Consider the following 21,653-nt stretch of genomic DNA (forward strand, 5'->3'; position numbering starts at 1 on the left):
CAGGGGAAGCAAAACCCACCCCGTTGCTATTCCTAAACCTGAAATTCTGCTCAAGATCAAGGAAGAAGTAAAAAAAGCAATTTGATGTTGGATTTCTTAAGGTAGCCAAATACCCTGAATGGGTAGAAAATATTATCCCTATAACAAAAAAGGATGGTAAAGTCCGTATGTGTGTTGATTACCAAGATCTTAATAGAGCCAGTCTAAAGGATAATTTTCCTTTGCCACACATAGACACATTAGTGAACAATACTGCTAAGAATTCTTTATTCTCATTTATGGATGGTTTCTCTATCTATAATCAAATCAGAATGTACCCTGAGGATATGGAGAAAATAACGTTCATCACCTTATAGGGAATGTTTTGTTACAAAGTGATGCCATTTGGACTTAAGAATGCAGGATCAACTTATCAAAGGGTTATGGTAACCTTATTTCACGACATGATGCACAAAGAAATAGAATTTTATGTCGATGATATGATTGTCAAAGCCAAATCCGAAGAAAAGCATTCTGGAAATTTGATGAAGCTTTTCCAGAGATTAAGGGAATGTCAGTTAAAGCTCGACCCAAATAAATGTACATTTGGGGTAACTTCTGGTAAACTTTTGGGATTTATGGTTAGCCAAAAAGGAATTGAAATAGACCCAGATAAAGTCAAAGCTATTAAAGATTTGCCACACCCATAAACACAAAAAGAGGTTCAAGGACTTTTGGGAAGGCTTAATTATATAGATTAATTTATTTCGCAACTAACTGAGAGATATGATCCTATTTTCCACCTTCTTAGAAAGAATGATTCAGGGACAAGGAATAAAGAATGTCAAGAAGCCTTTGAGACAATTAAGAAATATTTATCGAGTACTCTAATATTGGTACCACCTATTCCAGATAAACCTTTAATTCTTTACTTATCGGTATGGGATAATTCAATGGGATGTGTATTAGGACAACATGATCAAACTGAGAAGAAAGAAAGAGTTATTTACCATCTTAGTAAGAAGTTCACTGAATGTGAAACCAGATATTCTTTAATTGAGAAATTATGATATGCATTGGTATGTACTACTCGAAGGCTTAGACAGTATATGTTGTGTCACACTACATGGCTCATATCTAAATTTGATTCTTTGAAATATCTAATGAATGTTCCTGCATTATCTGGAAGATTAACTCATTGGCAAATCTTGTTGTCAGAATTCGACATCCAATATGTCAGTCGAAAAGCAGTAAAAGGTAGTGCAATAGCTGAATTTATTGCAAGTAGAACTTTTCAATAATATTAACCAATAGATTTTGATTTTCCTGATGAAGATTTGATGACAATTTCAATAGGAGAAGCAAATGTTTCCAATGATGAACATTAGAAGTTGACTTTTGATGGTGCTTAAAATGCTTTGGGACATGGAATTGGGGCAATATTAGTTTCGCCAGATGGAGAGCATTTTCCGTTTACTAACCGACTTAATTTTGACTGTACAAACAATATGGCTGAGTATGAGGCGTGTATTTTAGGTCTTAAAGTTGCCATTGAACGTAAAGTAAAAATGCTCAGAGTTTATGGGGATTCAGTTCTAGTAATTTACCAATTCATAGGAGAATGGGAGACGAAATATTTTAAGCTTGTAAAATATAAAAAACTGGTTCTGAAACTCATCAAATAATTTGAAGAAGTAACTTTTGATTACATCCCCAGAGAATAAAATCAAATGGCAGATGCCTTGAAAACTTTGGCAACCGCATTTAAAGTAAATGGACATGCAAGTATGATGCATATTGAAATGCAAGCATATGAATATCCAGCTCATTGTCTTAACATTGAAGAAGAAGAAGAAAAAGAGAAACCTTGGTATTATGATATTTTGCAGTATATCATATATCAAAGTTATCCTGAACAAGCAACTAAAAATGATAAGAGAACTATTCAAAGAATGTCATCCGGGTATGTAATCGATGGAGAAGTCTTGTATAAAAAGAGCCTAGATCAAGTCCTGTTGAGATGTGTGGATACTAAAGAAGCTAAATTGATTCTTGAAGAAGTACATGAGAAAGTCCTGTTGAGATGTGTGGATACTAAAGAAGCTAAATCGATTCTTGAAGAAGTACATGAGGGAATATGTGGTACTCATGCTAATGAGCATACATGGTTAGACAAATTATGAGATTTGGATACTACTGGTCAACTATGGAAACAAACTATATTAATTATGCCTGAAAGTGTCACAAGTGCCAAATTTATAGAGATATGAAGCATACTCCTCCTCATCCATTGCATGTAATGACAGCTCTTTGGCCATTCCCTATGTGGGGCATAGATGTTATTGGACAAATTTTTCCCAAAGCTTCAAATGGTCATCGCTTCATTTTAGTGGCAATAGATTACTTTACCAAATGGGTAGAAGCAACTTCTTATGCAACATTACTCAGTCTATAGTCTGTAAATTCTTGAAAAATAGATCATTTGTCGATATGGTCTTCCAGAAAGAATTATTACTTACAATGCTTTGAATCTGAATAGCAAAATGATGAAATCAGTCTGTGAACAATTCCAGATAAAGAATCATAATTCCACCACCTATCGTCCAAAGATGAATGGAGCGGTTGAGGCAGCTAATAAGAATATCAAGAGACTTATAGAGAATATGACTGAAACTTATAAAGATTGGCATGAGAAACTACCATTTGCTCTGTTAGCCTATCGAACTTCAATACGAACATCGATTGGGGCAACTCCATTTTCATTAACCTATGGGATGAAAGCATTCTTACCAATTGAGGTAGAAATTCCTTCATTATGAGTTCTATCAAAAGTAAAGCTAGACGAGATAGACTGAGCATAAACCAGATATGACCAATTAAATTTGATCGAAGAAAAAAGAATGAAAGCAATTTTTCATGGTCAGATGTACCAAAAGAGGATGATACGAGCACATGACAAGAAAGTTCACCTCCGAGAATTTTATGAAGGAGATCTTGTGCTCAGAAGGATTTTACCTTTTCAAAAGGATCATCGAGGAAAGTGGATGCCAAATTGGGAATGACCTTATGTTGCAAAAAAGTTTTTTTTTCTAGAGGAGCTTTAGTCCTTACTGGAATGGATGGACCTGAATTATCTTTCCTAGTAAATTAAGATGCAGTTAAAAGATATTTTGCATGAAGAGAAAAGGGATTTGAGGAACTTCATACCATCATCATAATTTCGAGATCCTTTTGACATAAGCTACACTCAAGTCACTTTGCGGTTTTCAAAAAAGAGGTCGAAAGTCCAAATCTCAAGAGTGGAATAGTTAACTCAAAATCCCTAAAAGAGGGATATCCAAAGATTACACAAGTATAGCACCCATGGAAGAGTAGTGGGAACGATTTTTTTCAAAGTCAATCCGATCTCTACGGAAGAGTAGTGGAATCAAATTAACTTCGAATATGATCTTCATGAAAGAGTAGTGAAACAGATTCTTCTCAAGTCAATCAAGCCTTCACAAAAGAGTAGTGAAGCAATGCAAATCAAGCCTTCACAAAAAGAGTAGTGAAGCAAGATCAGATCAAAAGTTCGATCTCTACGGAAGAGTAGTGGAACGGATTTTTATCAAATAAAAGGCCACTTGATGAAAATTGTTTGTTTCTTTTATATTTACTTTATTCTTGTTTACACAAAAATAAGTAAAGAGGGGTAGCTGTCGACAATGGTTTTCGTCCGAGTGATGTTTATATATATATTATTATTATATTTATATTATTATTATATATATAATAAATATAATGAATAATATTATATTAATATTATTATTATTATTATTATTATTCTTAATCATTACATTTTTACAGGACCCAAATTACAACCCGAAGGCACAAATCAAATACTACCCGAAGCCCAATTACAACTAGACCCGGTCAGGCCTAGACTTGGCCCGAACAACCCTACAAGCTCAGAAGCAAACCCACGTTCAGCTAGGGTTTCCACGCAAGGTTCCAGCACCGCACGAATCCCAGTCGTCCGATCCAGAAGCAAATCCAACGTCCACAGTTAACCAGCAGAAATCATAGGGTACTCATTGTAACCCTAGGGCTATTCCGGCGCTACCGTAGAGATGATGATGCTCTGCCGACGAACTCACCAATCGAAAGAAGACACGATGCTACCACATCCTCTCCAGATTGAAGCAATCTGAGTGCATTAAATGCACTCAGCTTCTCCACCGCACAACTCACTACCCCTAGACTGAATCACCACCTTAGCTCTGGTGACTCACCGGGGTTCGTTTGTTTAACCGGAAAGAAGAGTGCATCGAAGATCCCTATAAATAGGTCGAACCTGCGAAGGAGAAAACACAACAAAAATGAGAGCAAGAGTACCCAATACACAACAACCAAACCAAAAAAATAAAGAAATGAGAGAAAAGAATCTTACCCTCGAAGTTTTAGCCATCAACAGAAGCAAACAGTGTCATCGGAGAAGATTTTTTCGAAGGTAAACTTTGTAGATCTATTGCTATAGGATCGTTTTTGTAGAAAATAAGGGCATAACTAGGTTTAGGAAGAAGATATATTTATTTTTAATATAAATTTGTAAAAACCGACCACCGTGAGTGGTGGCCAATGGTGGGTAACCGTGAGTGAGGGTAGATCTAATAGAGAGAAACATTTTTGAAAAATGAGGCTTAAAGTCTCTTAGGTTGGTTTAGGGTCTATATAAACCTCTCCCCGAACGGTGTCATTTTGGGGAGTGTCGGTGCAAATACGAGCATAGGAAATTCTCATTTGATGTCCTTGTAACTTTACAATTATTCAATTTAGTCACTCAAAAGCATGTTTTAGTATATTTTAATTTAGTATATTTTAATTTAGTTTTCAAGTTTTATTAATTTTTATTTTAGTCATTATTATATATATATATATATATATATTATGTTAAATATCATATTTGGTCCTTAAATATTATTAAATTTATGTTTTAATCCCGTGTTAATAATTTAGGGAAAATTACACAATTTGTATATAATTTTAGGATTATTTTGAATTAAGATTAATTAATATTAATATTTTATAATTATTAATAATTATACATTATGTGATTAATTAGTACTTATATACATTAGAATTATTATCATACATAATTAATATGATTTTATAATAGAATTAATAATAGATTTTTTTATATTAAGCTTTAAATACAAGTTTATAATTTAATTCAAAGACATCTAATTAATAAATATCGGTACCAAGTTGTATTATTTTAATATTATTTTTAGGAATTTTTAATAAAATAATATAACATTTTGGTGACCAATCTCATTATATAAAAAGATTGGTGGCAACTCTACAATTTGGTGTTTCATCTGATTCATGGAGGATAAACACTTACTTTTTTGAGACTAGTTACACCGTTTGGGGTGTACTATTTGCACTATCCGTCGTCAGGGCAGAGAAACGTCTCGACAGGATCTTTGATGTTTATTTGTTATTTTGGTATTTTAATATTTTTATTTGGTTATTTGGATTTTTATGAATTTGGAGCTTTATATTTTGTATATATTTATCTATTTATGTTAAAGTACCTTGATGTTTCATATATATATATAGTGCTTCAAATGTGTTTATTGTTTCTAGCTTTATTGTTATTACTTTATCTCCTTTGTTATATGATACTAAAATTATTGAATTATTTTTAATATAACCAAAAGAGGAAGAATTAAGTATAAAATGAAAAAAGATTTTTCAAAATTAAAATTGGAGCTTAAATTTTTTTTCACAAAATTTTAAGTTGTTTTATTACTTTTCAAAGAGGGAGTAATTTTTTAAAACAATTTTTTAAAATATTTTTATATAAAAAATGTGGAGATTGTTGAATTAAGATTTTGATATGACAATAATTTGTAAAATTGATTTTGGACTTAATTGAATTTGTCAAAAATTTTCAAAAATAATTCAAAGCCCAAATTAACTTGAAAAATATGTTTTAAATATTTTCCAACTTAGTCGAACCTTTTCAAAAAAAAATAATCAATCATTTTTGTGCTTTAAAGTCGAGTTTCCAAGCATTTTGGCTCAAATGGTCGATCCCTTTAACCAAAGGTTTGATCCCCTTAAAAAAGATCGATCGCTTGGATTCCAGCAAGTTATGGATCAATCCCTTCACAAAAAGATTGATCCCTCGAGGAAAAGGATTGATCCCTTCACCAAAAGGATCAATCCCTCAATGAAAAGAATCGATCCATTTCCCTAAAAGATTGATCACTTTCTTAAAACGGTCGAATTATTTGAAAATGGATCGATCACTTGTGCATTATATGTTGTTTTTGGTTGTAGGTAACGGCTATAATGATCACCAATTGTAGCACCCTAATATGATACAACACAAATTCGATCGATTCAATCGATTAGAATGTCACACAGGACTACTGGAGTGGCTAACCCAAAATTTTTCTTTGAATACCTTCTAAATCATCAATTTGAAACCACTTGGAAAAAAATAGTTCAGCCATAAATAAATAAAGTTTACATCGAGTGCTCCCAAAATAAGTATATCAAAATAATATAACCAAGTATTTAAAATAAAGTTACGAATCAAGTACAAGAAGTTTTATGAATAATACATGCCCTCTAAGAATAAGACTCAAGACGTACTTTGTTGTTTGGACTGTCTAGAACTTCTGGTACGCGATAGGCTCCTCGAATGCTCCTCTTAAATATATGCACACCGAAACAAATTCTAACGCTGAGCTCACTAGCCAGTGTCACACTAACAACTAAACCATATAAAAGAGTTTATTAAATTCTCTTGCTATCGATTTCAATAAAGAAAGTGAGCATACTCGTACACTTCACATTACTCTAGGCTAGACATCATGGTGTGGTCGGAGGGTTACACATCTTGGGAGACACACCCCTCTAGTATACCTAGGGTGCAGTCTGGGATCTCTATATTGGACACAACACCTAACTAACTCACCCCTTCTGAGCTTTCGGGCCTCACGCCCTAGTTAGTCTCAAAGTGCCTCACTCACTTGCTTAAGGATATCTGGACATTCTATACCTCAAAACTATCGTCATCAGCTAGAGTAACTCTGGTGTCCTGACCATTTCTTGAGCATCAACCAATGCTAGTTTTATGTCATCCTAATGATATTGTTTCTGGCTGCAATTGCCTATTATCAACAATTCTTACTTGTAGTTTTATTCGATGGTGTTTTAGTGTTATTTGATCCCTCAATATTATCTCCATGTTCCTTGGGTTCCTTGCCCAATAATGTACGATGGTATCAATACTCTCCCTTATATTAATACTATACAATTATTACAAGCTGAGAGGGTGGGTAGTATCGATACTAATAGACCAGTATCAACACTCCCGAGCTAGGGTATCGATACTTTCCGAGGTATCGATACCAAATTTTGCTTCAATATTTTGAAAAATATCTCGATATCGATACCTCTACTGGGAGTATCGATTCTCTACTCTTAATATAAAAAGAAAAATCGTTAACCTCCACAATTAATTTTGTGCCGAATTTTATTGCAATGATATGATGAAATGACACATTTTAATTTTCAAAAGAAAGAAAAAAGTTAGGGAAAATTGTGTGTTTACTACTTAAATTATCAATTTTGATTCATTTTAGTACCTAAACTTTTTACTTTTTCAAAATCATAAAAAACGTTTAGTTTTTGTTTTATTTTAATAACTCGTCGTTAAAAACTTAACGGTGCTGCACTTTTATGGGTAAATTATATCATTCATCCATTAACTATCTTCTCACTCTTATTTGGTACTAAAATTTTAAAAAATCAATTTAACTACTCAACTTTCAAATTGTTCCTATTTTAATCGCTCTAATTTATTTTATTAATCATTTTTGTGACATAAATTTAAATTAACACGTTTAGATTTCTACCTGTATAAAAATAAAAACTACAATGAAACTGTAGAAAAGAAAATAATCAAAAGAAAAATCCTTAACCTCCAAAATTAATTTTGTGCCGAAATTTATTGCAATGATTTAATGAAATGAAAACATACATTTTAATTTTCAAAAGAAAGAAAAAAATTAATACTCAAAATCTTTTACGATATATTTTATAGAAGAAATAATACCACTATTTTCTTTGATTAACTTTATTTTTCTTTCTCGGTTTCCATTTTTCACCATCTAAACTAAAATAATTACTAGTATTATTATTTAGCTTTTTTAAATGTTAAATTCTAATATACTAAATAATATTTCAAACTTTTCCTTTAAAATATAATTATTACTATTATAGATGTATTTGACGATTTTTATATTCAAACCTCAAGTAAATTAAAAAAATTAAATATCAATTAGACACCTAAATTACCAATTAGAAAACTATATTAATTTGTTGCAACTTCTTGGAAATAAACTGTTTGGGTGGAAAAGGAAGAGTAATTATAGTTTTATAGCTATTACTTGCCAACTCATATTATATAAAGATGAGGAAAATCCTACAGTAAATATCATGTATTGATATTTATTGGTACTAATTTTACTGGGTAAAATTCACAAATGAACATGATCATTTTTAGATATTAAATTCTAAAATTTTATAATGAAGATTAAAATTTTATTTTATTATAAAATAAGCACAATATCACTAACTGGTATCAAATAACTGATGTGACATATTGAATTAATAAAAAATATATATCTTTTTACTAAAATTTAATTTTATTGTTAATTTTAATTAAAATAATTTTGTTAAGTTCATTAAATTAAAAAAAATAGATATAATAAAATAAATATTATTTTTGTTAAAAGTTATTAAAAGTTAAGAATTATTTGATATGTTATTAAAAGTTAAAGATTGTTTTGATTACTTATTTAAATTTGGATGTAGTTGATGAGCTAAAATATTTTACAAAATTCTAATTTTTTAAAAATAAATTATTTTAATAATAATTATTTATAAATTTTATCTTGTTAAAATATTAATAGTACATATCATTGCACCATAGGGTCATCCACAAAGTTGATATAAATACATCGAAGAAACATTTGAGATTAAAACTGTCGATGTGGGTCTCATTCATTGCTATTCTGAAATCACATCACGTCAAATAAATTTTAGTTTTGGACAAATTATATCGATTTTCACTGAATTTTATTATCTCTCCTATTTTATTAATCATATTTTTAATCTTTCTATTTTGCTCACTGAATTTTACAGATTGAATCATTTTGCTCATTATGTCGTTAACTCAATAACAATGTGATAACATGTCATTTTTATTATTATTTAATATAAAATAATGAAAAATATAAAGGGCAAATTACATCGTTCCTCACTGAACTTTACTCTCGCTTCTATTTTACTCACCCAACAATAAAATAAAAATAGAAGGTGGCTTGAGACCACCACCGACCGCCTTAGATGGTGATCGTTCGGTCTTAAATTTCATAGGTTGCTTCGCCTCGACAGCTTGAGTCTGAATCTAACCTCCATTTTATCAAAATTTGATCCAAAGTCCACAAATTAGAGACTAAAAGTGAATAAGCCGAAACATTTGAATCAGGTTTTACGAATTTTGGGACATTTTTCCGGTGAAACCACTAGTTTTGAACTTTGGGGATCGAGTCGAACCAACCCATAAATTTTGAGTACGAACGGCCATCAACAATGGCAGACGATGATCGGAATGAAAAATGACATGATAATTGACAACGGCAACCGATCGCCTTATTTGCAAAGTAGAGAAAAAAATGTGGAAAAGAAGATTCAAAACGTCATTTTGGTGTATATTTGAGTTTTTCAAAACAATATTGTTTTGATACTTGTATCATGTCATAACACCATTAAAAAGTTTCCGGTAGAATGAACAAAATAATTCAATTTGTAAAGCTAAGTAAGCAAAATTGAAAAATTGAAAGTACGATGAGTCAAACAAGAGAAAATAAAGTTTAGTAATTACCCTTATTTTTGAGGTTTCAAATAAATAACTAAATCCCGATGGAAATTAAGAGAAAAATGTACATTTCGATCACATTCAGACATCTACACCTACCAAAAACGGAGTTCAACAGTTATCTCTACAAAATCAATTTTCAGTTTAAGTTCAAAAATAAATTTCAAAAATTAAAAAAAAAACATTGAGAACATCCTTACTCACAGCCAGTAAATGGAGAACAGTTTTAAGGTTCACGGAATACCAAACTTAGACAAGGCTGATTCGAAAAGGGTTGAGAATGCCTGGGATGTACTTTGATCGTCGGCTTTGATCTTGACTTGGGCTTTAGCCGATGATGTGTTGATGATACATTCGACAAGATAATTAGATGATTCCTTGTACTTCTGCGCAAAGAAGAAAAACTTGAAGTTGGGGGATTGACCACCTGATGCTATGCAGTGGATGGAATGGCTTTGCATGTGTCGAAGTAAAGCTTGAGGAGCTGTCAGTGCAGCAATGGCTTGAGGGCTTAGGGAGAGTTCCTGCACCAATTAAGAGCCGACATCAAGGACCAGAAATGGTTCCATCCTAAGGACAAGACCTAGTTGAGGGCAGGGGAAGTTACCCTCTGAAAATTTCAAATTGTCATATTTTAGATATTTTTTTGCATTTTGTATTGATAATCTGTTTTCGTCATTCCTTGAATTTTATAAGTTCGTCTCTCTAGCATAAAACCATGCTTCCGCCCCTGTTGGTGGTCTAGTTTCCAAGAATGAAGAAAGGATTTTTCCTAAAAGATCCAAGGGTACTCTTTGATGCTACAAATGTATTACTTTCATAAATAAAGTAGTTTCTAAACATACGGTCATAGCATAGTGGTCATTGGCCTGAAACAAGAAGTCCTGACAGTAAAATACACTACTACAACAGAATTATTCTCGCATATTGTTCTGCCAATTAAAAAGTCCTAATGTTGAGAAGGGGCAAGTAAGACATAGGCATGAGGAATAGGAAATACAGAAGCAAACCTGTGACAAAGCAACAGGCAATTGGCGCCACTTCTGTTGAAATGTGCTTGGATCTAGAGCAGCTTTTGCGTTAAGCTTCAATTGAGGAGGAGAAGGTGGCGCATCAGGTACTGCTGGCATGCCAAGACCAAGAAGATCATCAATTCCGAAGCTTGCCTGTTGAGAATGGCCTGCTGTGGTGGGATTTGAAATTGCCGACTCTATCTGAGTTTGTGATGCAAAGACAGATGCAGCACTGTCATAAGGAACATTATATGCAGAACCATTATTACTCGAACCTCTAGTTTCTTCTTTCTCTGCGGTTGTTAAAAGCAGATCCTTGTCATTTTCTTCCACTCTCTGACTAGGAACAACATTATCTTCTGCTTCACCAATAGATAGATTTCCAAGTTCATCTGCAAACTCCGGTGGACCCCTGTGTTCCTTATCTATAAACATGTAAGATGGCTGCAAATATTTACATATATCAGTCAACCTCGATTCTATTATCATTTGAGTAACAACCAAAGAACCTGGTTTCCTAAAAGAGATGCAGAATGCATGCAGTACACTAAACTGTTTAATAACAGAACGGAAAGTGTGTAAAATGAAGAAAACTATAGGACAGGCACAATGCTGTGATTACTACAAAAAAAAAATTGCAATGGCAATCAATATTTTATCTCTCAAAGGTACACAAAATAAAATTGATGCAAATTGTTTGGTAACAGAAAAAACTAATGCAGCAAGCCATTCCATGGGGGGTCGTTGGGTCTTCCACGGGTTGTTAGATACAGTAATGATACAGGATAAGGAATTGACAAAGGGAAGAATGACTTAAGAGATGCAAGTACTTTGTTAGGTAAGGCCTTGCCTAGCTTAAAAATGCACCTGTTGGACTAAGAAATAATGATCTAGCTGTGGAATTCCAGGCTACATTAAAGGAGATTAGGAAGAACATGCAAATTACTATCAGATTTCTTGTATGGCTGCAAATTCCTGTACTTAAGTTTTTTCTTTATTTAGGTGACAATCGTATCTATATGTACAGTGAGATCCATTAACTAAGTTGTAGTACAACCTATACTTTCTATTTGTTTTTTCATGGTCTCAAAGCATTCTAAAAAACCCTAGCCTCCTCAAAGAAAATCTAACCACTACAATTCCATCATGCTTGAAACTCAATCTGATGTTTCATTCACTAATACTTCTAAAACACCTACCTCATCCAATCAACAAAAATTGTTATCCAAATCTGATTCTCACTCAATCCAAATAACTACTATTAGGTTGAATGGAGAGAACTTTCTACGCTTGTCTCAGTCTGTGCATATGTATATTCAAGGCAGAGAGAAGATTGGATAATGGATACTTAACTGATCATAAGAAGGAACCAGACATGGATGACCCATCCGATTCTTCTTGGGATGCAGAAAACTACATGGTATGACATGGCTAGTCAACTCCATGGAAGAAGACAAAAATTCCAATTACATGTGTTATCACACAACAAAGGAACTTTGGGATAATGTCAATTTGATGTATTCAGATCTGGGAAATCAGTCTCAGATATATGATCATGCTGAAACTAGGGAAATCCATAAAAGTGAAGATAATGTCACCAAATATTTTAATTCTCTGAATCGTTTATGACAAGATTTAGACCTGTTTAACTTTTATGAATGTAAATCCACTGATGATTGCAATTATTAAAAAAAAGGGTAGAAGATGGTAGCAAATTCCTCATGGGACTTAATGTGGAGTTTGATGAAGTTAGGGGGAGAATCATTGGGAGACAGCCCCTTCCATCTATTGGTAATGTATTTGCTGAGGTTGGGCGTGAGGAAAGTTGCACGCTGGTTATGTTTGGGAAAAAAGGCTCAACAGAAGCACTGAAAATTCTGCACTAGCTGCAGCTAAATCGTATGCAGGAAAAGTGGGGGAAAAAACTTGATGAAAGAAACCGGTGTTTAGTGTGACCACTACTACAAATCAAAGTAGTTTTTAGGTCGCAATGCTTGAATTGCATTTTCCTTTCAAGCGTTTCGGCCACCTTGAACCAAGGCAAACTCTTGATACAAGCCTTACATTTTTTCCCTTTAATATGCAGATTGGATGCTTTAACAGCCCATCGCAAGAGCTTTAGAATGGTCTAGAGTTTAAAATGCCTATAACATAAAATTGGAAGAAGCTAGCTAGTACTTACCTTCTGGTATAAAACAGATAAACTGTTAAATTCTTCAAATATCCTATCTTTAATTTCACTGCTTTGAGTATCAGCAAAAACAGAAACAGCTTGCTTAGGAGGGTTCACCACACGTTCAGCTACAGATACATTATACCGTAAAATCCGATGGTAGAAGAGTGCTCTGTCATGAACATCCTGCAGTAATGCTGGAGGTTCAAATATTGTTTCCAGAAAACAATTGGACAACTCAAACAGTACTACTGATGTAAGAGTGGGGGAAAAGAAGACATAAAAATAAACTCATACCTGGTGGAAATCAGCAACACCTGCAGCCAGTGCAGCTCCCAATGCACTTTGGGTCTCAGGAGGCCTTTTGAAAAAGCACTTCATCACAGCAGTGAGAAGATGTAAACGAACCTATACAATGGCATAACTCATCAACCAAGAAAATGAAGTAATTCATAACACAGATCTTTGAATCCAGCTTCCAGAAATTCAGTATAAAAAAGAGGCTCAAATTTTACCATCAACTGGAAACTGAACAAATACTTTATCAACAATAACAAGACAGAAGCAGTGCCCTTGTTTGAGGAATTAGATGAGAGACAATACAGCTAGAACATATAGGAATGAACAGGGGGAAGGGTTATACATACTGAACGTGTTAAGTAAACACAATTATTTTATGAGATCAAGTACCTAATATGATTAATCTAGCTAAGTTAATCAAATATAAACATGTGCAGCATCAGATATCCAGTAAAACGACATGAATGATAACCTCAGGGGAGCAACAAAGTTTTGGGAATGGAGAACACATGCAACAATAGATGCAGCAGAAAGTTGAATCAGCTAGCTCAACAAACTCTTTTCCTTTTCACAAGAGAAATTCAGGAAGTAAAAACTATAATCTGAAATGGCCGAAAGAAAACAGAACATGGCTCAACATGGAATCATTGGAAATATCCACGAAGGTTGCTTACCTCAGCAGAATGCTCCTCATCCCAGTTTTCAATTAAACTCTCCAAAATATATGGAGCATCTTGCATATCCTGAGAATATTCCCCCAACATCCATATAAGAGCTGCCTTGGCTTTTGGTTCCTGTACATTTTTGCTGCTTATGTTCCCAACCACTGCAATGCAATCATGGCTCCACTGAGGATATTTTCTAAGAAGATCTTTCACAAGCACCTGCATAAAATTACTCAAAAATGGAAAAATGTTATGCATATAACTAACAGGCAATCATCCAGTAGGAGCATAAATATTTACTTACCAGAGCATCAGCAGTCACGTAGTCTTTATCCATTTCAAGAAATTGAAGAAGCCTATCAACAATTGCATTAACATCATACTGCTGCAACGCTATTTTTCCCACAGCTCTGATTGACTCTCGGGCAATTGGAATATCAACATTTGCAGCATACTCGCATAATTCAGTGACTGAAATTCAGTCAATAAGGTTATATATCAGAATCCTTGAGAGGGAGCATTGAAAATTTAGTGATGTCATCTTTTCCAGAGGTCATAGAAAGAAACTACAGCTGTCTGCTTACCAATCTCATAGGTATTGCTCTCATTTGCTACTGCAGTCAGCATTTCAAGCTTCAATCTTTTGACATAAGATGGTTCATTATACTGGCAGTAGAAGTGCTTGTAGTCTGAGGAAAATACATAAGGTGCTCGCATAACCAAGAGATGCAGATGACTTAAAACTGCATATGACTGTTCTGGGCTTCCTGAACTAACAAGGGTCAATAGTGGTGCTTTGATACGTTCATACACCTGCACATAAAAGGATTTCATTAGCAAACTCCCAATTCCATAAACAAGACCCTGACCGCTGATATAGTTCATCTGTGTAATACAATCAAATATAGTTTAATAACAATGCCATGTATCAAAGAAATATGCCCAGATTCTTCTTGTTAATGACAGGAACAAATAAGTTAAGGAAGTTAAGGGCTTAATTACAAGCTTGATACATTTCTAGAGACTAAAAAGGGGAAGATAATGATGGATAACAAATAAAAAGCATGAACTGCAAGATCAAAAGTAACTGAAAAGCACCTCCTTGACTGTACACATGCAACAAGATGGCTTTATCGAAGTAGAAATTTAACAACTTAAGCATATTGAATTAAAGAGTCAGATAAAAGAACCTGTTGGTGAACATCAGTCATGGACAAGGTTAACTGTAAAAACACTTTGACAGTGGCTAAGACAACAGCCCCATTTGCATGCTGAAGTCTATCTTCAAGGAGATTCATAATGTCAAAAATCTCACTGCTGTCTGATGGCACATATTTAGTTATCAACTCAAGCACAAGGCACTGTGCCCATTCACTGAACTCCTTGATCCTACATGTAAAAACCCATTTAAATAGAATTACTTATACAGCAAGATAAATGGCAGAATAATCACCACAAGATTGTAAGAATTGAACTTTCTCATTGATTCTTCAATTTTATCTATGGAAAATACCTATTCAATAGGTAATAAATAACTGGCTTGCTAATCAAAGCTTCCCTTTCCCTTGGTGCCTCTTCAGACCTGCTAGCTTCCGCGCTCCAAATCTCTTGTAATGCAGACAAACAGTTTGCAACAACCTAATGAAAGAAATATCTCATTAAGATGCAAGCTAATTCTTAAAAATTATAATAAAATGTTCGACAATCAACTCAAGCTTTATAACTAGCTCTCACTTGAGTATCTGAGTCATTGAGCATCAAATGCTTCAACATCGAAGGAAAATCTGCATCAATACATGTCGAAGCTGAGATATGATAAAGCTTCAAAACTCCAATGACCGCCACCATTCTCACATAACTATTACTATCTTTCAATCCTGATCCTAATGGCCCCACCAAATACTCAACCAGATTTGCGACTCGTAACGAACACAAACTCCGCAAGGCTAGCCCTCGGATCATTGGATCTTGGTCATGGCAATCCCTTTGGAGGAAATTGATGGTCAATAGAGCGAGATCGGGGTTGACTTTGGCATAATTACCGACGTAGAGATAACACATTTTCTTCAAAACGATGTCGGATGTGGCCGAACACATCACCATCTCGCCGAAAAGAGAGGACACATCGATTCCAATCGTCATATAGGAGATCACTTTTTTGAAAAGCTCTCGCTTCGAATCGTCCACACCCGGGGCTCGGCTTCCCGCAAATTTCCGGAGCTGGAGTTTCAAATCGGAGAGTTCACTTTTACTATTAACAATAATAAAAACGATTAATTAGAGTTTCAAAAAAAAGAGATGAAGAACTAAATCAGATTTCGAAAAAATAAAAACAAACAAAAAACACTTTACAATTTGCAGCTAAAATTAAAGGCTTGGAGTATGTGGATAAGGGGAAATGCTATAGATACCCGGAAGGCTGAGACGGAGACGGTGACCGTTGGGATTGAGCCGGAGGCGCCATGGATGGTGGCTAACGGATTCCGATGTCAATTTTAAAGATCTGTCCAAGCAGCAAACAGATCAGCCGTCCAAAAAAGTGGTTTGAGATTGAAGATATGAAGACGATGCAATTAACGTCGTTGACACGTTTAAGATGTCTCTGTCAGAAAAACGGCACCGTTTGACGAGTTTGCAAATGTTATACAATGTCTTAATTGCACTTGACGACGTGAACTATAAATCTGATTTTAAATCGGTCCTCAAACTCTAAAACATTATACTTAGATCCTAAAAATATATTATTATATCAATTAAGTTCTTCCATCAATATAGTTGTTAGTTAGGCCGCTAAATATAGCAGTAAATACATGGATAAAAATTTTAATGTGTGTTAAAAAGATTAAAGTTTTGTGTGGGTAAGTGAGAAAATAAAAAGATGGGAAGAATGGAGTCGTCAAAATTGAAAATATTTTTTTAGAAATACTCGCGTTTTTTTTAAATATTAAGTCATCGATTATTTTTGGGCCATGATCTAATACTTATAAAGTTACCTTAAAACTATAATTTTAGAGGTTTCTATCTAAAATCAGAGTGAAAACTACATTCAGAAATTGATTATACGTAAAAATGTTAAAACACTCGTATGAAGTCTAAAAATTATAAATCAAAATTTAGGTTAAATTATTTGACATGTCGTGTTATCTTATTATTGATTAAACATTTCTTAATGAGGTTAATAAATAACCTTAAAAATTACAAAATGATAATTATGTATTGTTTTGATAAAAAAAAGTTGATAGAATCCGTTAGTTTTGTTGAAAAAAATAAAATATCTAAAATTACAATGAATATTCACTATTATAAATGTAAATTAACTATATAACTAAGACATTTTTTATAACTATTAACACAAACTAGCCACTTAATATCATGCAAAGACCATACAAGAAAAAAGTTGAAAACCTAAAAAAAAACTTGAACAAAGACTACTTACAAACATATCTCGGTGCATTGGTAAACAAACCAAAAAGAGGGATAAAACTAATCGAGCAAAGTGAAAAGTTATCATGAACGCAAATTGTGTATCCAAATCTATTATGAGGTTCCAAAGTAGGAAATATTAACATGATAATAAAAAAACGTCATCTTGATCTATCACGACGATATCAAATATAACCCTGAAAAAGAAAAACCAAAATAATGGTCAAATGACCAAAAACGTGTTATAAAAGCAGAAGAAATCGTGTCATAAAAACAGAATTATTAAAAAAATAAAAAAATAAAAATAAAGATATGATATGACATGACATGATATAAAAAATTATAAGACAAACCAGAAATATACACGATAATAATCAATATTAAGATTAATATTGGTGTCTATCAACTAAGAATGAAAAAGAGATAAATAACATTAAAGTTTTTGAAAGAAAAGTGACTAAAAAATAAAAGAAAAAATTTAAAAGAAAAAAAAAACATAATTTAAAGAAGGCATAGTGAAAAATAAGTTCTTTTACGTTTTTGTTTATTTTAGGCATTTAATGTATTTTTCGTTCGAAATAATGTTTAATATTTTCGTCATTATTATTTTAAGTGTTTGGTCCGTCACGATCGTTAAAAAAATTCTTTATCTTACATGTGTCGTGTTAATGAAGTTTTTATCTTTTAAAAAATAAAATTATTATTTTTAATAAATAACTTTAATTTTTCTAAAATTATAAAATATCCTAAAATCCTGAAAAAAATCTGTTAAAACCCTAACCTCTTATCACTGTCTGCCATCACCAATATTGCTAACCGATCGAAATTTCAACTTTGCCTGCCTGATTGAAGATCCACGACCGAAACCCTTTTCATTCCGTGACCAATGTTGTTACTTCTGCGATTCCTCACGCAGCAACCAAGCAATGAACCCTCTACACAATGACAATTTCTCCCATTATGCATTAAGGGTTTGATAGAATCTAATTAGATGAAGTAGACGACAATAAAAATGACGATCAGGGCAACGTCAATGATGATCGACGATGGAAAAGAGGTTTTGATTAGGATTTTTAGAGTTTTATTTTTTTTATAAAATGATAACTTTTGTTCTTATAGTATACTTAATTTATCACTTTCGCCCCTATCGCATTTTTGCATCAATTTACCCATCGAAAAATTAACCAATGAAGTTACTCGATTGCATCACTCTATATCCTACCGTAACTCAAAACTTAAATTATAAATAATTTTGATGCAATCAAACAATTTAGTGTTCTAAGTTAGAGGTAGGGTATAAAATGATGCAATTACACAATTTTGATGGTTAAATTGATGCAAAAATACGATAGGGACGAAAATGATAAATTGTGTCTACTACAGGGACAAAAGCGACCCTTGAGCCAATTTTTTATATATTTGAAAAGAATTGAACTTTTAATTTATAATTTATATTTAAAATAAATTTTTAAAAAAGTTTTATAATGTATTAGATAATAATTTTTTGGCTTAATACAAAAATATTTGTCTAAACTATGTCTCGAAAAATGTTTTAGTTTCTAAATAATATTTTGCTAAAAATAGGTGTCTAACTTTTTTCCTAATACATTTTTAGGTGTCTGACGTCAATCGTCGTTAAAAATAATCTTTTAGTGACATGTGTCTTGATATGATAATTTTGTGAATTTTAATTTAAAATAAAAAATAATTAAAAAACCTATTTTTTTCAAATCTTAAAAAAACAAAACTTGTAAAAATTTCATTTTAATCCCTTGTCACACCAGTTGCCACCAACACAGTCAATCGGCCGAACACCCAATGAATTGTGATTAGCTAACTACCCACAACCAAAACCAAAAACCTATTTTTTTCAAATCTTAAAAAAAACCAAAAACTTTTAAAAATTTCATTTTAATCCCTTTGTCACACCATTGCCACCAACACCGTCAATCGGCCGAACACCCAACAAATTGTGATCAGCTAACTACCCACAACCAAAACCCCATACTTTCGCAATCGATTGAACACAAAAAATGATGTAATTAAAAATTTTTGTTTTAGGTTCCAAATCATAAAAATCCCTTAGTTCGATCTTACTAATCGACTGTTTGATCGGATGTGACAGTCGATCGTTTACCATTTGATCGACCGTGACAATTGGTAGTGGGAAAAGGGAGCAAAAAGGGAGGGAGAAAGGGAAGGTGGGGGTGGGATAAAAACAAGCTGTTTTTTTTAATTTTTAATATAAAGTATTTTTTTAAAAAAATTAAAAATACTAGAATATAATACATGCCAGTTAACGAGTTTTTTTAACGACAATTAACGTCTAAACTCTTAAAATAGTAACGGAGAAAATATTTTACACCTATATACAATGAAAAATTATTTAGACAAATATTTTTCGAGACATAATTTAAATACTTATTTTTATTTTAAATCTAATTTTTTTAACGGTTAAATACTTATTTTTATTTTAAATCTAATTTTTTTAACGGTTATGACATCGTGTCACTGGTCGAATGATTGAAAGCAACCTTTGTATTCCGCTCGCAGTCTCTACAAAAGGTCTTGAACAGCTTAATGTATTTTTCTCTTTTTTAGATTTTTTTTTCGCTTAAATTCTGTTTTTTTAAATGAATTTAACTATGTAAACTGAAATTAAAACCTACTTTTTAATAATTAAACTTACTAGATTTTTGTTTTGCGGTTTGAATTGAATATTTATCTCAATACAAAAAACCCTAAATACTCAAATCAGCTGGATTGAGACTATCTTTTTCAAACTAAATCAGAGTACGCAAGATCATAATAGTAGAGCTTTCACAAAAATTAAACAAGATATCCAGATTCAAATGTCAAACATTAGATAAAAAAATTGAAACAATTACCAAGTATTGTCATCAGCCCATAGTTTCCAATATCCACGGCAAAATTAAAATGTCTAGAAATAACTTGGCAACAAGCAGAAAAATAGCTTGAATAAATAAACCCATAGAGCTTAGAACCCTAGCTTGGTGCGGCGCCAGTGCCGACGCTTCGCATTGTACCTGCAAAAAGCAAAAATCGAAAACAACCCATCAATCAATAATATGAAAATAGCTTACATATATAAGAAAAAATTGCAGAAATGTACAGACCTGATGGTGTTATCGGTTCGCAAGCGGATCCAGTAAGGGATAGGCCTGTTCTGCCTCATCTTCTTGGCCAGCTTCTTCTTGATCATGAAAGTCTTATGTGAAGGCTGTCATTTGGAAAGAAAAGAAACCATTCACAACATCCGAGAGGAGAGTGCCATCCTTTAAAACTAAAATTTCTCCAGAGACAATCAACCCTTTTGAAGAATAAAGGGGAAAAGAAAAGAACAAAAGAAATTCATTGTTAAAGAAGAAGAGGGAGGAAGCGGGTTGATTACCATGGTTGGCGTGGCGGTTAAGAATACGATCTCTGAACTTCGAGGATGGAAAAAAACCAAAATGAACTTGTGCTGAAGCTGCTTGGATTTTGGGTTTATAGGAATGACCATTTGTGGACTTTGAAGATGTGGGTTTATATTGGTGATTTACAGACCAAATTATGCTGGGTTTTGTGAATCCATAATGTATACTTTGTTTCATGTTTGGGCCTTCTACATAATTTACCGAGACAGATTCATCGTTTTAGGGTATATTTTATTTTACTGAGAATAATTTTTGAAAATATTATTTCTGATGTTGATTAAATGATGCTTGAATGGGATTTAATAAAAAAGCCGAAATGGTTGTCTGACATTGTGTTATGCTTTAAAAACATCCCAAAATGCATTTTTAAACCAGTCCTAATATCTCCAATATTGTTACAACTACGATAATGACTCTAAAAATTAAATAGTATAAATTCCAAGTAGATATTAACATATAACTATATGTCAATAATGATTTACATATAAGTTTTGATCGCATTGGTTAATAACATTATGCATGCCTATTTATTATTTTTTTAATTGTATTTGTTTAAAATATTTATTAATCACTAACAACGCACATCCACCCACAAACACAGTTGTTTGAATCCATAACCTCAAGGAAGAATAATACTCCCCTTGATCACAATAAAAAGACTTACGATAAAGGTACCGATAAGATACCGATCCAAAGTCTTATCAGGTACTCATTGATCAACAT

General features: G+C 32.8%; 2 protein-coding genes across 4 annotated transcripts; both read right to left on the reverse strand.

Annotated features, from left to right (window-relative positions):
* Positions 1-9,947: 9,947 nt before the first annotated feature.
* Positions 9,948-16,615, reverse strand: LOC120149380 (beta-adaptin-like protein A). 3 transcript variants are annotated; one of them, XM_039162177.1, is made up of 12 exons: positions 16,482-16,615; positions 15,805-16,321; positions 15,584-15,708; positions 15,261-15,459; positions 14,655-14,883; positions 14,375-14,541; positions 14,080-14,289; positions 13,403-13,513; positions 13,115-13,291; positions 11,208-11,376; positions 10,930-11,102; positions 9,948-10,443 (listed from the first exon to the last, which is right to left on the reverse strand). In XM_039162177.1, exons 1-12 carry the CDS (start codon positions 16,532-16,534, stop codon positions 10,153-10,155), a joined length of 2,421 nt encoding a protein of 806 aa, XP_039018108.1. In that variant the 5' UTR covers positions 16,535-16,615; the 3' UTR covers positions 9,948-10,152. The 3 variants fall into 3 exon arrangements, with proteins under 3 accessions (XP_039018108.1, XP_039018107.1, XP_039018106.1); XM_039162176.1 differs by having other exon boundaries at positions 11,202-11,376; XM_039162175.1 differs by having other exon boundaries at positions 10,930-11,376.
* Positions 16,616-20,367: 3,752 nt separating this feature from the next.
* Positions 20,368-20,992, reverse strand: LOC120149360 (60S ribosomal protein L39-3-like). The gene is made up of 3 exons (XM_039162166.1): positions 20,906-20,992; positions 20,631-20,734; positions 20,368-20,540 (listed from the first exon to the last, which is right to left on the reverse strand). The coding sequence occupies exons 1-3, from the start codon at positions 20,906-20,908 to the stop codon at positions 20,492-20,494; spliced, it is 156 nt and encodes a 51-aa protein (XP_039018097.1). The 5' UTR covers positions 20,909-20,992; the 3' UTR covers positions 20,368-20,491.
* Positions 20,993-21,653: the final 661 nt, after the last annotated feature.

This window comes from Hibiscus syriacus, unplaced genomic scaffold (assembly GCF_006381635.1).
Source record: "Hibiscus syriacus cultivar Baekdansim isolate YM2019G1 unplaced genomic scaffold, ASM638163v2 tig00111002_pilon, whole genome shotgun sequence".
NCBI classification, from domain to species: Eukaryota; Viridiplantae; Streptophyta; class Magnoliopsida; order Malvales; family Malvaceae; genus Hibiscus; species Hibiscus syriacus.

Coding starts and splice junctions, on each gene's coding strand:
- LOC120149360 (XM_039162166.1), bottom strand. Junction 20,541..20,630: donor CGAACCGATAACACCATCAG/GTCTGTACATTT, acceptor TGCTTTTTGCAG/GTACAATGCGAAGCGTCGGC.
- LOC120149380 (XM_039162175.1), bottom strand. CDS start 16,534: ATGGCGCCTCCGGCTCAATCCCAACGGTCACCGTCTCCGTCTCAGCCT. Junction 16,322..16,481: donor TCTCCGTCTCAGCCTTCCGG/GTATCTATAGCA, acceptor TATTGTTAATAG/TAAAAGTGAACTCTCCGATT. Junction 14,542..14,654: donor GAGCAATACCTATGAGATTG/GTAAGCAGACAG, acceptor ACTGAATTTCAG/TCACTGAATTATGCGAGTAT.